This window comes from Elgaria multicarinata, chromosome 5, assembly GCF_023053635.1.
Source record: "Elgaria multicarinata webbii isolate HBS135686 ecotype San Diego chromosome 5, rElgMul1.1.pri, whole genome shotgun sequence".
NCBI classification, from domain to species: domain Eukaryota; kingdom Metazoa; phylum Chordata; class Lepidosauria; order Squamata; family Anguidae; genus Elgaria; species Elgaria multicarinata.
The window spans coordinates 72,817,664-72,833,640 of NC_086175.1; the positions used below are offsets into that span (position 1 = coordinate 72,817,664).

The 15,977-nt window shown below is 41.8% G+C and overlaps 2 protein-coding genes across 6 annotated transcripts in view; one reads left to right on the forward strand and one right to left on the reverse strand.

The window, feature by feature from the left end:
* TTC3 (tetratricopeptide repeat domain 3) overlaps positions 1-5,718 on the reverse strand; it is a 79,823-nt gene extending 74,105 nt beyond the window's left edge. For both annotated transcript variants that reach the window (XM_063126634.1, XM_063126633.1), the window contains exon 1: positions 5,658-5,718. The gene's annotated coding sequence lies outside the window, so the exon portion shown is untranslated. The remainder of the gene's footprint in view (positions 1-5,657) is intronic.
* PIGP (phosphatidylinositol glycan anchor biosynthesis class P) overlaps positions 1-13,090 on the forward strand; it is a 76,763-nt gene extending 63,673 nt beyond the window's left edge. Inside the window, exons 1-5 of one of the 4 annotated variants that reach the window (XM_063126639.1) lie at positions 7,015-7,105; positions 8,210-8,310; positions 9,455-9,527; positions 10,134-10,252; positions 11,724-13,090. In XM_063126639.1, coding sequence (XP_062982709.1) covers positions 8,229-8,310; positions 9,455-9,527; positions 10,134-10,252; positions 11,724-11,854 — 405 coding nt within the window. In that variant the 5' untranslated portion in view covers positions 7,015-7,105; positions 8,210-8,228 and the 3' untranslated portion in view covers positions 11,855-13,090. The other 3 variants (XM_063126641.1, XM_063126642.1, XM_063126643.1) reach the window with 3 other exon arrangements.
* The last annotated feature ends 2,887 nt before the right edge of the window (positions 13,091-15,977 follow it).

Here is a 15,977-nt window from a genome sequence, read left to right on the forward strand (position 1 = left end):
CTGCCTTAAGAAGAGCTGTGAAAAACTCTTTAGGCTTTCATTCTCCAGCAGTTCACACACTAAGGGCTTTCTTGCATTTTACATGGCAGCAAACTCCGCCTTGCAAGCAAGTGTAAACTAAGCTGCCTAATATCTATATGATACATGTGTTTCCAATTATGTATCTGTATAATTCACATACTACATGTTTAGATGGCCACTTGAAAATCGTAATCCATGAACTGATCATGATGAAATCTCAGGTTGCTATCTTACCCTAGGAGTAACCCCCACTAAACTCAATGGGGCTTACCTCTGAGTAAAAAAGCATGGGAGTGCACTGTCAGACACTGACTTTGCAGTCTGAATTCCTCTGCAACACACAGGAAATTGCGTCCAACTCACTAGACACTTCTGAATACACAGAAAGTAGAAATAACGCACAACAATGCTGACATTCTCCCACCTCCGTTGTTGATGGTGTGGGCCACAGATGTTCCCACAAAGAAGTGAAAAAAGGATTCAAATGATAGGGGCCACAAAGAAGCAGGCATTAATCAGCCGACTTCCTTAAATTCAAAATGGAAGAAACCACATGTTTGGTGATCCTTTCACATCGATAGGACATTACTATATAAAGCTGTATACAACTGACCATACACTCCTTGTGAAGGTCATGTACATAGGTGAAGCTCAGAGAGTCAAGAGTAGAGATGTAAAATTTCCAGAATTTTTTAAGACATGGAAAAAAAGTGTTGTTTTTTTCTGGGGGGGGGGGGAAGCGGAAATTTTTGGAAAAATTGAAATAATGCAATATTAGCACTTTTTACAGATTGAAAGTCACTTTGTTACTTTAGGAACATAAAATATTATGTCCAAGCTGGTTTGGCATAAAATTATTAGATTTAGTATATTAAAAGTACAGTGTATTCAAACTGAATTTACTTTTCCCCCACTAACTTTTTGGTAACAAATGGAGGTACAAGCTCCTGAATTGCGTTAGGAACAACACCTGAACTGTAAAGAACCTCTTTGGTTTTGCCAGTTTATGAAGAGCAGGCAAAAAATAGTTTAAAAACAGAGGAAACCATTAACATTAGTAACAAAGAAAATTATTTATGTCTCTGCTAGTCCTCCACAGCGTTAAGCGGACATAAAGCACCCATTCCCATAAAAAAGAACCGAGAAAAAGGGGGGGGGGACCAAGATTCAATGAATATGCATGAAATTTAATCAGACTCATTTTCTGAGCTACAGTTATCACTATCAGTTTCAGTCTCTGCTTCAGTGGCAGTGCCCCCTAGAGGCCGAAATGCAAATTGCTCTTGCATTTGAGAGTTGTCTCAACTTGCAACCTAGGACTTGCTTGTCCTCGGTGCACAGAAATTGTAATAATCTAATACTGTACATAGTTTTTAGAAAATATTTGGAGAAGCAAATATCTGAACACCTTGTCTTAAACATTTTATTCATCACGCTAAAATAAACCATCCCATAATCCATTTTTTCTTCATTTTTTCAGGAAAAAAACAAAAAAGGCTTCAGGGGGGACAGGACAGTTTTTTTCTATTTTTTTCTGAGTTTTTTCCCAACCTTCACATCTCTAGTCAAGAGCCTGAAAGTCAAGAGCAATTTTTAGACACTTAAAACAAGATTACATCATTGACCTTCTGGAAATGTTTGTTTATAAAAACACTCTTAAAATTCATAACTGAGTTTCAGAAGTTGGGTTATGATGATCTTTTCCTAACTTGGAAATACTGTCTTACTTGAAACTGTGCCTGTAGCTTATGCCGTTAATAAATGTATTAGTCTTTAAAATGTTAATTTGCTGCAGCAGACTAACATGGCTAATCTTCTGGAAACTGCTCAATCCTTGGCATTTTAGTAAAAAGCCTCTGAAATATCAAGTTTGGGAAAGAGCTCTGTTTGAGACCAAGAGGTACTGTTGCAGTCAGGACACACAGTACTGGGCAAAATGGGCCAGCACCTTTGCTATATTTTTTATTTATTTATTTATTTATTTATTACATTTTTATACCGCCCAATAGCCGAAGCTCTCTGGGCGGTTCACAAAAATTAAAATCATCATAAAACAACCAACAAGTTAAAAATACAAATACAAAATACAATATAAAAAGCACAACCAGGATAAAACCACGCAGCAAAATTGATATAAGGTTAAAATACAGAGTTAAAACAGTATAATTTAAATTTAAGTTAAAATTAAGTGTTAAAATACTGAGTGAATAAAAAGGTCTTCAGCTGGCGACGAAAGGAGTACAGTGTAGGCGCCAGGCGGACCTCTCTGGGGAGCTCATTCCACAACCGGGGTGCCACAGCGGAGAAAGCCCTCCTCCTAGTAGCCACCTGCCTCACTTCCTTTGGCAGGGGCTCACGGAGAAGGGCCCCTGTAGATGATCTTAAGGTCCGGGTAGGTACATATGGGAGGAGGCGTTCCTTCAAATAACCTGGCCCCAAACCGTTTAGGGCTTTAAATGTCAATACCAGCACTTTGAATCGGGCCCGGACCTGGACTGGCAGCCAATGAAGTTGTAAAAGGACTGGCGTAATGTGATCTATAGTCCTAAATGGTGTGATGCTAGTATGGTACATTCTATATGTCTGTTTTTTCTGAATTAAAATGAAAGAATTGTTGCCCAGAAACCTGAAAGAAGCTAGCTACTAAGGGTACCCAAGGTATACATTCATATACATCATGTAACTGGAAGCCAAAAGACTTATGGTGGGCAAACACATAATATATAACAAGGATGGATTTCTCTAAGTAATCCTAGCAGTGGAGGTATACTATTCTTTTAGCCAATGCCTTTAAAATTACACAGACAAGATAAACATTGTCAGTTACAATTGGGGTTGCCATCTTTGTATCTTGACAAGGCTTTTTAATCAATCTGTGACAATATCATTTTGTTTTATAGAGAAATTCCCCATAACTCCACCAATCACAGCTTACACCCATCTTCAAGGTTCACACCATAAAAATCACTGATAGCTTCCAGGAGCTGTCATAGCACAAAACCTGGAACCTTATGGTTTTTTATAAGGATTACTGTCAAAACCACTATCAGATAACATTATTATTCATAGATTGCACCATAAAAGTCATAGATCTGGTGCTGTCACGGCACAAAAACAAGGACACATGATATGAACACTAATGAACCCTCATTATACAAAATCTCTTCAAAATCAGAGCCCGTCACTTCATCATGGGCTGCGCTGAAAAATCACAGATCCACCATTCCATAGTACCACAAGACATAGATCCTCAAGGAGAGTCTGGATTTTTAAATGCCCCCTTCCAACCATCAATTACAAATCATATTTGTATCTAAGATTGTACCATAAAAATCATAGATTCAATACAGAAGCATGGATATGACGCAGAGACTCATGAATCCACATTTTAAAATATTGATTCCCTCCAAATCCTCCATCATTTCATAGATCATACTTTATAACCTTGGATCTTTGGCTCCATCATAGCACTGCCATGGTGATAAAACATGGATTCAAGTCAAGAATCCTCATGGATCCTCTGAATTGTTACCTGGGCTCCCCACGATCTACCATCAAATATTATACTTATGCCACATAAAAATCAGGTCTTTTGTCTCCTGATGCTGCCAAAGAGCAAAAACATGGTTAACAGGCTCAGCTCTTGATAGATCCTTTGGATTCTAATAAAGGGTCTTCCCAAAACCACCAAATTACCTCACAGGTCACATCTGCATCCAAGGATTGCACCAATTAAGCCACAGATCTAGTGACTTCCCTATGCCATCATAATACAAAAGCCTCTTGATTTTTAAATATAGTAACCCCCCCCCCCAAAAAAAAATCATATTTGGGTCCAGAGAATGAATTGTAAAAATTGCTGCCCCATGACTCAAAAAACATAGGTCCAAAGCATGGATGCCCATGATTTTTAATATATATTATCCCTCCAAATCCACTGCAAAATCAGAATATGCTGATATCCATGGGGAGCACTGAAAAAATATGGCTCTGGCACTTTCAAGCAGCACCATGGCAATTCCTTCTATGAATTTGGTTTCTATGAAACCAAAACTCACTCAAATTATTATTATTATTAATAATTATATTTATATACCGCCCCATAGCCAAAGCTCTCTGGGCGGTTTACAAAAGTTAAAAACAGTGAACATTAAAAAGATATATACAAAATTTAAAACTATAAAAAGCATAAAATACAAACAAAACCAGAAAAAAATCACAGATTTTTGGGTTATTGTGATGTGTGAATAGGCTAACATCTGGATTCATTGAATACACCATTAAAATCAAGGCGCCAAGTCTTCTTGCTATGGAACAAGAATATGAATCCTCTCGGTTTTATGTAGTGGTTTTTACATAACCCAAAACTACAACCAAAGTTTACATCCTTATCCAGACAACACCATAAAAATCAAGCATTAAATACACTATGGTCTCACTATTATGCAATCTAAATTTGAGATAGAGCAGGGTTGGACTTGATGGCCCCTTCCAACTCTACTATTCTATGATTCTATGTTCATGGATCCTTGCCTCCCTGCAACATTCCAAATAAATCATATAAAAAGTGGAGGTAGTTGTGTTGGCCAAAAGAAAAATGGTAAAATCCGTATTAGCATAATACCTTTATTAGACCAACTACAAAAGTCACAAAATACTGGGCAAGCTTTCAAGTTCTTCAGACCTCTTCATCAGGCAATACGGTAAACAATGTGGGAGTGGGGGCAGGGGAGACATTCAAGCCATGGAGTTTGCAGTTAGTTACATCAGCTACTTTGTTCCTCTCCTCCCCTTCTTTTGCAGTCCATGGACATGGAAGTCTACTGATAGCAATTTGGGAGGAGTCCCTTGTAAAAATCATACAAATTCACAATGATTCATACCATGGATCTGTGGAGCTCCAGATCTATGATGTTTACAGTGAAGCCACTAGACATGGATGTAACCTGTGATTTATTAGTGGTTTGGAAGCAACTCCCTCAAGCAAATTCAAGAGAATCCGAATTCTACTACATCCAACTTTAAACATGTCTTTTCTTTAACAGCCAGGAAACGAAAGTTTGAAGGTCTCTCTCTATTGCTAGATCGTCACTCTGAGAAAGACTGGATCTGTTGCATTCCAGCCAGTCCGGCAGCTGTTAAAACATTGTGACTCTCAAGTCGAGAGAGAACAGTTAACCCTTCTTAATTTGCACCACTAAAAGCGATTTGGAGAGGAACAGATTTTGAGGAGGATCACATCCCGGAGAGGCCCAGCCCACTTCGAAGACGCCTGAGCGGGAGGCGAGAGAGAGAGAGAGCTTGGCGCGCTCTGAGTAGACCGAGCCGGAAGGCGTCTGCTCCCCAGCGGGCCTATTCAAAGGAAGCCTCACCAGGATCGAGAGCGCGGGTGTGGATGCAATTGCCTGCGCCGCGTTCGCAGCTCCGCTTTGCCTGTCCCGCCTCCCCTTATGATAGATACACCAAGGCACAATAAACACGGGCAAAAGGCCTTTTTCCATTGGGGATGTAAGCGAACCACCCAAGAGCTCGTGGCCCAGAGGCTAGGTCAGGCCCGGGAAAGAGACTGCACCACCCCGCTGCCCAACTAAGGCCCCAGCCACGCTCTCGGTCGCGCACGGGCTGCGTTCTCTCACCGGCGGCGTACAGCCGAGTCTTTGTGTGGCTTCTTCCCTTCCGCGCCTCTCCGCTGCTTCCCTCCTGTGCTGCTTTTCTGAAGAAGCAGCGTAGCAGCTAGCAGCACCGTCACTACCGTCCAGCCCGCCTTCGACTTACTCTGCTTCCTCATTGGCCACTCGCTAAGGTGACGTCAACCTTTAAAAAACAAAAACGCCTCAGTTCAATCCCCGCCGCTCCCCCAGAGAGGGAGCAAGGGTAAAATCTAGCCTAAATCCTAAGTAGAGTAGACCCATGGAAACGAATGGGGCTTAAATCGCATTCATTTCAGTTGGGCTACACTTAGCTAGTAAAGTAAGAACAGCAGTCTTGCTGTACCTCAAGGAAAAACCCATTTATTCTGGCATAAACTGTCGTGGACCATCAGCCCCAGACACCGTGGCCAATGGTCAGGGAAGCTGGGAGATGTAGTCCAAAACATCTGGAGGACACCAGATGGGAGTAGGTTGCTTTAAGAGCTATGGTGTTTAAGGTGCACCAAGACTCCTTATTGTATCAAGTTTTGGAAGCACGACACGCATGGACTTGTACAGCATTCCCCAGTCTGGTGCTCCCCATGTTTAGACTACATCCCTCACCATTAGCCATTGTAGTTATAAAATCTGAAGGGCACCAGCCTGAAGGAAAGATAGAAAGAATAGTTTGAAAATTAAAATTCCTTGGTTCGTTTTCCTGCTTATTTTTTTCTTCCGGGCTCGAGTAGGTTTTTAGCCTAGCTGTGATAGGACAACAATGCATTCCACGACCACCCAAATGAAAGGTAGCAGGAATGGCAGTTTTATAAAAACTTTCTTGAGTGTAAGTCCCGTTGAACCTGGTAGGATTTACTTTCGAGTAAACAGACAGGATTAAGCTGTTAGATTCTGAACTGTACGACTCTGTATAGTACAAAAAAGCTAGGGTAGCTGCGTTGACCTAAAAGAAACCACAAACAAACCCTATCCTGGGGCAATACCTTCATTAGGCCAACCAAAACGTCACAAAATACTGGAAAAGCTTTCAAGTTCTGCGGAGTAGAGAGATTTTTTTAAAAAAAATAATCATCATCACGTACAGAGAGAATTTCCGGGGGGAAACGAAAGCCATGACACCTTGAGTGCTCAGATGGCGCCGCTCAGTCCCTTGGCATCCCTATGGGGGAAACACACACCAAAATCCTTCGCATCGCTACTAGGGGTGGAAGAGTGTAAAAACTGCCGGTGGGAAAGGCCAATGAGGAGATGAGCAGAGTTCGAGTAGCTACGTTGACGCCATTGATTGGGTAGATTCGCGCACTCGGCCCAGACTTCCGGTTGGGCGTTTGAGTTTTCAGTTCTCGCTTTCCTAAGGGTTAAAGCAGTAAGGCGTGGCTACGCGGAAGGCGAGGGGAGTCGCGGGGCGTTTGGGCTGCATTGAATAGTGCCCTTGGGTGGGTTGTTCTGCCGGAACTGGGTAGGGAAACAGCCACACTCTCAGGTGTGGTTTGAAGGTGGTGGTTGGGTTCTTCTGGGAATTTAAACCAGCCCTCAACAGAAATTGTTTGGGTGTCAGGTATTTGTACTGAAAGATTTTAAAGGCTTGATCCTATTCATGTTTACCCGGAGGAAAAGGCCTACAACTCCCAGCATGCCCCAGCTAGCCATGCTGGCTGGGGCGTGCTGGGAGTTGTAGGTCTTTTCCTCCGTGTAAACCTAAATAGGCTTGCGCCCTATACAACTGTTTAATAACCCTGAGGTTCAGGTTATACATGGGTTTGGTAGGGGTTTCGTTTCACTCCGCCCCCCCCCCCCCCATTTTAAAGGAAATGCTGCGTGGGGAGGAAGCTGTCAAGTTGGTCGCAGCAGCGGCCCTGAACGACAAAGTGATTGTTTCCTCCCCCCACCATGCGGCCGTCTGTGTGTTTTTGCAATCCTAGTCTCCCTCGCACGTATCCAGGTCGTGGCTCTCGAAAACAACTTTCAGAATTTGTTCAGAAAGTTAGTCGTTTTTAATACAAAGAGCAATGAGTCGATACAAAGACCTTAAGGCCATTGAAACCAATTATTATTCCAAAATGGATAATGTGTTGTATGTCTGAAAACGCTGATTTGTGACTGTACACTACCGTTTATCGGAGTATTTGAATTTGGAATCAACACTACTAGAGGCAGGTATTGATTGTTTAAATTTTTTACGTGCCTTCCTCAAGACTCAAGGTGACTTACAATAGAAGAGTGAGGCTACAATCCTGTGCAAACTTACCTAGGAATACACCTCATTTAACTTAGTGTTTAGGATTGTTCAGGTTGCTAACTTTCAGTATGTCTATTTAAGTGTTTCTTTAACCTGAAATCTCTGCATTCAGGAAAAGCGAGCCCAAATACTTCCCTGGTAAAACGGAGTAGAGATACCATCTTATAGGATTTACTACCTATCTCTTCCTCATTTGGGGGGAACATTTAACTGAAAGCAGTGCTTTGGAAAGATTGTTGATATCTGTAGAAAGTTAAAGAAATGTAAAGCTAATATCTTTTCTCCTTTCACCCACCACAAGATAAATAGAAGATACCAGCATGGTTGAAAACTCACCAGCTCCACTACCGGAAAGAGCTATATATGGTTTTGTTCTTTACTTAGGCTCCCAGTTTGTCTTTAGTGAGTATGTTTGTTTATTGAGTAGCCTGTTGAAACCTAGTATTCTTTCCAAAGTAGTGACTGCAATCTAACAAGGATCCTGATGTGCACCATGCACATGTTAGCATGTGCAACCTGGATGATTTGTTTCATTATATTTTCTGTTCAATATTGCCCCATCCACTAACGTTAAGCTATTTGAATAATGTATGCAGCTTCATGCAGTGAAGAGTTGAAGTGATAGTATATATCCAACAGACTTTCCCTTCCATGCATGAGAACCTGATCCTATCCAGTATAACTGTGAAGTAACTCCCACTGACTAAAGTGATATTTATTCCAAGTAGGAATACATGCTTAAAATTACAGGAAGCCTCCTGAAGTCTTAGTGACCCATGTGTTTACAATGGGGGAGTCCGTATTTTTGGGTGCTTGGATGTGTAGGGGAAAGTAGCTATGCAACTTTAGGGAGCAGAGAGAAGGAATTACCAATTAAATTATTTCAGGACTGTCAGATTAACTTTTTGGTACCATGCTTGTATAAGAGTTAGGGTGCACTCCTACGCATGTTTAGACAGGAAAAAAAGTCCTACAACTACCAGCATTCCCCATGTTTTGCCCTTCAGTCTAAATATGCATAGGATTGCAACCTTATTGAAATAATCTGGTTCTTAGTAGTGGCTAAATTTAAAAATTGCATTGTTGTTGGCTAGCTCAAATCTGATCGGTTAATTCTGATTTATCTTTAAAGTTCCTTGTCCTCTAACATCAGTTATGGTAACAACATAACTGGTTGTACTAGGTGAATGTCCACCTTTAAATAATGGTTAAGTCATTTTCTTAAATTGGTTATGACCAAATTATGTCTTGAATTTAACCTGTTAAAATATTTGTTGATTTTTTGGATGGGGCCAGGCCCATTCAGGTCAGTGTGGCTGCAGGTCCCTGCCTGAAGTGCCTGGGCTTTTCAGGCAGTCTCCCATGCAGGTATTGGCTAGGCATAGCTTTGCTTACTTTTCCAGATGCAGAATTTATTTTATACCTAGAAAGAACAATCCTTCTGGTGACAGCCAGGCCAAATGCAACATTAGCCCTTTTGGCTTTGGAACTTGTATCATACTTGCTATTGTACTTAGCTTTTCTTCCTTCTTTTTTATGTGTGCAGTTCTGTACCTTGTCTGGGCCTACATACCTGAATCCTGGCTTTTCTCAGTGGGGTTAACATACTGGCCGCAAAAGTAAGTTTGAATAACTCTCCCATTAAATGTCTTTCATGTTGATAAAAGGAATCCATTGTATACTGCAGAGTATCAGAATGCTATTTTTACAACAGACATAAGAACCTTGCTAGATGAGACTGAGATGATCCATATAATCGAGCAGCCTGTTTCTAACAGTGCCCAGTTAACTGCAAATGAACACAGCAGCCTCTCCAACTCCCTAACTTGCCCCCAGCATCTGGTGTTCAGAGCAGTATGCCTTTGAAATAAGAGGTACCATTTAGCTATCATCATAGCTAATAGCTGTTGATAGGCTTATCCTCTGTAAATTCATTTAAACTCTAATCCTTTTTAATGTCTTCTAAACAGGTGGCCATCATCACACCCTGTGACAGTGAATTTCGTAAATTAAGTATTCAGTGTGTTAAACAGTACTTCCTTTGGTCCGTTCTGAACCTACTGCCAGTCAGTTTAAGCTGCCCCAAGCCCTTAGTACATTGCTTGCCTTCTTCTGTACCCTTTCACAGCACTATCATATCCTGTTTGAGATGGGGTGAGGCTTGAAACAATTTTTGTTGTTATGCAACATGCAACACTAGTTAAGGTAATTTTTCTTCTTCACAGATTCTGGGCTGTCGCTCTGCCTGTATACCTTTTAGTTAGTTTGGGAATAGGCTATGTACTCCTCTTTGGGATAAACATGATCAGTACTGCACCACTGAATTCCACACACACCATTACAGGTAAGGATGTTGACAAGAAATGCAAGTAAAATACTTGTAATGTGATTTTTACCTTGCTTGCAATATTATTTTTATTGTGGAACTAGCATCTCCATTCCTAAATACTCACAACTAGGTCTTGATCAAATATGATATGTTTTGATGAAGAACCATGTTGGATCAGACCAAGGGTCTATCTAGTCCAGCATTCTTTTCACACAGTTGCAACAAGCTGCCCACAGGAAATCCATAAGCAGAACATGAGTGCAACAGCACCTTCCTACCAATGTTCCCCAGCAACTGGTGCATATGGGCATATTGCCCCTGATACTGGAGGTAACCTATAGTCAGGATTAGTAGCCATTGATAGACTTTTCCTTCATGAATTTGTCCAATCCCCTTTTAAAGCCATTGAAATTGCTGGCCATCACTGTGACTTGTGGAAGTGAATTCTGTAGTTTAACTATCTTTTTATTTGTCCCAAATCTCCCACCAATGAGTTTCATGAGTTCTAGTATTATGTGAGAGGGAGAAAAATGTTTCGCTATCCACTTCCCCACACCATGTATAATTTTGTATACCTCTTATCATATCTCTCCTTAGTCACCCTGTTTCTATGCTAAACAATCCCAGATGCTTACTTTCTCTCAAAGGGGAGTTGTTACAGTCCCTTGATCATTTTAGTTGCCCTTTTCTGTGCTTTTTCAAACTTTACAACATCTTTTTTTAGGTGTCCTGACTGACTGTACACAGTATTCTAAGTGTGATCACACCATACAGTTCTATAATGGGAATATGATCTTGGCAGTTTTATTTTATTTATTTTAGCATTTTTGTCCTGCCCTTTAGCCAAAAAGGCTCTCAAGGCGGCTTACAAAAATATTTCTTATGACAGTCCCTGCCCCCACAGGCTTACAATATTAAAAAAATGAGACAAAAGGAAAGGGGATTGGGAGGGGGGAAGAAAAGCAAATTCAGGCACTAGATTCTTAGCTGCAAAGTTCAATAGTGACAGTTGGTAACAGGAGGGAGGGGGCTGGCTCTCAGCTGGAGCTGGATCCAGGCACGATGGAGAGGTACCTGGCTGCTGCTTCCTCCTCCACTGATGGCCTCTGCAGAGACAGTTGGTATTTTCAATTCCTTTCCTAATTATGCCTACCATGGATATTAGGATTATGCTACTTGCTTTTTTGAATATATAGATCAGCTAATATTTTCTAGGATTTGCATTGTAAAGGTATCTTGAGTACATTGCTAATTTTGTGTAGTTGAGTACAAGATGATATTTAGCTTTCTTTGGGGAATTTGGACTGGGTATACTAATTTATTAGAAGATATAAATTTAACTAGATATTATTTATCTAGATATTTATCTAGATATTTATTATTCATCTAGATATAAAATTACATTCTCATTCAAAAGTGTTGCCTTAAGTAAAACAAAAAGAGGACTCAAGTTTCACGTCTTTTTTCACCCTTGCATTTTCTACAGATCACTATGCTAAAAACCAGAAACAGAAGAAACCACAAGACGAGGCTATCCCTGCACTAAGGGATATTTCTATTAGTGAAGTAAACAAAATGTTTTTCCTGACTGGCATAGACGACTGTCCTAGAAACTGATGGCACATGTTGTTTATAACCCCATTCATACTGAAAAGACTTCTAAATTCCTGAGTTAAAAACATTGGCAATGAAGTGCAAAAATGCTTTACTTTGGTGACATTACGTGAAAGTAGCTCTAACATAAGGCTGCATTATTTACTATGCATCTTTCAGCAATTGGAGGACCTTTCCCAGTGTATCCTAGCCCCACAAGCCAGATGCCACTTTGTCGTCTGTCCATGCTGCACCCATACCCCTTATATAATTCAAATATAGCCTGTTGTCTTGTCCCCACCCCTTACAGTCAGGATTCTAAACCTCCCTGAAAGCCTACAAGACTACACCAGGATACCTGCTGCAGATGTTCTGCTTGAAAGTGTAAAGGGCTGTAGGGATGCTGGAACATTGGAATGCAACAGAGGGAGCAGGGACAAAGAACACTATGGTGGTAATTGACCACACATAAGCCTTGTTAGGTAGGAATGTATGTTGTGCCCTCAACAGTTTTCACCTTGAATTACCAGCATCCTCCAGTTCTCCCTGGACAGAGAGAGACCTTATGCTGTCAGAAGTATGTCAAAGGATTAACAGCCAGCCCCAAGTCTTTATAGGAAGTGGGGGAAATCACCTGAACCAATTCTTCTGTTCGTTGATGAAGGTTAGCATAATTCCAAGCCGCTAGGCAGCCTGGCAGGGGAAGGTGTTCGCTTGGACTAGGCACAAATGAATGTCAAGAGCCTAACTGTCCTACCTTAAGACTCTTCAAAGAATTCTCATACTCACACCACATAGGGATCACTCTCAGATGGTCAAGGGAAGTGGCAAAGGAATAGAGAACCATATTCATTATGTTTAGCCAAGGTAGTCAGAGATGACAGTACAACATGAGTTGCATGAAGGCAGGAATACACTTGCTTGATGAAGGTGTTAACTGAAAAGGAGATTGCTCTGCCTACTGCTGGGAAACTTGACATAAAGACTCCGGTGGTGTGGGGGCTTCAACATCAACCAACTTTTTTCCTCTTCCCTCATTTCCTTGGTTTGTTTGCCACTTAGCCTGATGAAGAATTCTGGAGAAGCTGAACACCATTTTGTGACACTTTGGTTCAGGTTTTGGCCTCGTTTGGATTTTTCTTATGGCCAAACCTTTGTCTTTTGGAGAATACTAAATTTAGCTGTACAGCAGCAAGTTCCTATATTGGAAGATGGGATTTTATTATTTTCCCAGCTATTAGATAAAACTACTTAATTTGGCTTCTGATGACATTTTTTTACCTTATACATCACCTAAAACCATGTCCAGCTTTTAAAATATAAAAACTATTTAGTTAAGTACTTAACATTTAAAAAGCTGTGTTAGGATAGGTCTAGTTAGTCCAGCATTTTGTTTCTGCAGTTGCCAGCCAGATGACTATGGGAAACCCACTAGCAGGACTTGAGTACAGTACCACCTTCCTGCTCATGGTAGGAATACCTAGCAACAGGTATCCAGTGGTATGCTGCCTCTGATACTAGAAGCAGTATACCATCATCACCCCTAGTAGGCATTGATAGTCTTATCCTCCATGAATTCATCTAATCCCCCTTTAAAGTCGTCTAGGTTGGTAGTGGTCACTGCATCTTGTAGTGAATTCTGTAGTTTAACTACATACTATGGGAAGAATTCTATTTATCCTGAAACTCTCATTACTCAGTTTAATTGGATAATCCCAGGTTCTAGTATTCTCCCTATCTTTTCCCACACCATGCATAATTGTGTGCACCTCTAATATATTTCCCTCCTAACAGTCCTAGACTTCGTAACCTTTCCTTATAAAGGGAGTTCCTCCTGCTCCTTGATTGAAAGGATGGAGGAATTCAACCTTTGTTTTAATCATCCCAGTAGTCCTAGGTGGAAACTGAAACCATCATGGTGCCTAGTAGAGCCTAATTTCCCTTTTAAGATTATAATTAATGTAAACTCCATTACTTTAACATCAGGCACCTTTTTTCCCTTTCACTCCCCCCTCCTTTGTTCTCCCTCTAGCCCTGCAGTCCCAAACGTACCCGTGGACACCTCATTTGGCCTGATTTTATTTTTTTAGCTGGGAGGCTGCAAAGCACCAGCCTTCAGCAGCATCTTTATTTCCAATCATGCCTCTGGGCCTACATGGATCCCAGATGGATTCTTAGGTGATAAAAATAGTGGATGGTTGCAGCTTAGTGCTTTGTTTTGAAGCATGCCCAGAAAAAAAAGGGTACCCTGGATGCGGTTGGTGGACGGCATCTTGAGGGGCTAGAATTGGGGTGGGGAGAGAGGGGAATGTATTGCCTGCACTGTTTATGTGTGTGGTTTGCTTATTTCATTTTAATGTATGTTTTGCCTTAGGCTTTGTATATATTTTTCCTGGGGGCTTTTTTTGTCATGCCTGTTTTTTTTTGGGGGGGGGGGTTGCCTTTCAGTGTTTCTCTGAGCATCCCTGGTTTCTCTTCTATGAGGTGGGTAATTTGCTGCTTTTTGTGGGGGCAATTATGTGATTTGGTATTTGTGGCTAAGACCCCACCTCTGCCTTGTAACTTGGCCAAAACAACTGAGTTGTCTCAGACTCATCCAGTTATGATAGATGCAGGAGCAGAAAATCGGTGGGTTCAAAAGAGTGCTCTTGTGTATAATTATTTTTCCTAGGGAGTTCTTTCAAGGAAGGGTTCACCAGGAATAAATGTTACCCCCTTCATAGTCTATAATAGTTAATATACATGTGGACTCCCATGCAAATAACAGTGAACGCATAGAGCATGGGTAGGGAACCTGTGGCCCTCCAGGTGTTGAATTCCCAACTCTTGTGAGCCTCAGCCAGCATAGCCCAACAGTATCTGGATGGCCGCAAATGTCTACCCAAAATAGTCCTGGTCAACCTCGGTATATTATATAACTCATCACAAATTAGGTTTACTTGAAAGAAATAAAGCATAGAGGGACCTCTATGTCAGACTGGAGTATTATAAGTCAGGAAATAAATACTGAGTTCTTGTTTATTAGCTGGGAGGGTGCAGGGCCGGGCAAAGCTGTTAATTAGGCCCAGGCCAGATAGGAAATGTAGGCCCCATTTCAAATGGCTCATTAAGTATTTTTAATCAGTTCTAAATAGATATGAACTAGAACGATTTATAAAAAAGGTAATGGCAAGCACTTTTATTTAAGATGTATATAAAACATCACTTCTTCACATTCAGAAATGCTTTATGTGCTTTTCTTTGGGCGAATTCATTATCAAGAACAGAAAAATCAAGCAACTTTGCCCAGGAGGACTCAGAGTAGGCCCCCTCAAAATCATGGGCCCTTGGCAACTGCCCCCCCCCCCGCTCTGCCCAGCCCTACTTATGAGGGGCTCTTTCTGGAATCCCTCCTGCTCCCTCCCCATCTTCAGCACAGTACCACCGTGAAGCGTCTCCCGCATCCCGTTCCAATGCCGCTAGGTGGGCTCAGAAGCCGATTACGTACGCCAAGCTCTGCAACGGATGGGGTTCTTGAACGGTGGCTAACCGGAGAAGCGGTCACGGCGTGACTTGCATGTACGTTTGCAAGGGAAAGGAATGTTGTCGCCCTTAAGTGACAACTCCCAACTTTTCTGACCATTGGCCCTGCTGGTTAAGGCTGATGGGAGTTGTAGTCCAAAACACCCGAAGCACAACAGGTTGTCCATCCCTTGTCTAACTCAGTCTCCCCCGATCTGGTGTCCTCCAGTTGTTTTGGTCTTTAACTTCCCTCCGCCCCAGTCAGCATGGCTAATGGTCAGGAATTATGGGATATGTAGTCCAAAACATATGGCGGGTACCAATTTGGGAAAGGGTAGTCTAGAGAGTAACACAGAGATAGGAACAAGAAATACAGGCTTCCGCCGCCCCGCCCCTTTTTTTCTGACCGAGAATTGCCCCTGCAGAGACTAAGAGGGGGGCTGCTCTCGCCTCGAGAGTCCGCAACACGAGGCAGGCCGAATAAACAGACTTTGGCTGACGAGGTGGATCCATTGTACGCACCAAGCTTCCGTCTTCTCTGCGCCTGCTTCCGCTGGGAGCCAAGATCGAGACGGACGCGCGGAACGGAGATTCCCGACCAATCAGCAGCCGCTCTGCCTTCGCGTGAGGGGGGGCGTGGCAGCCA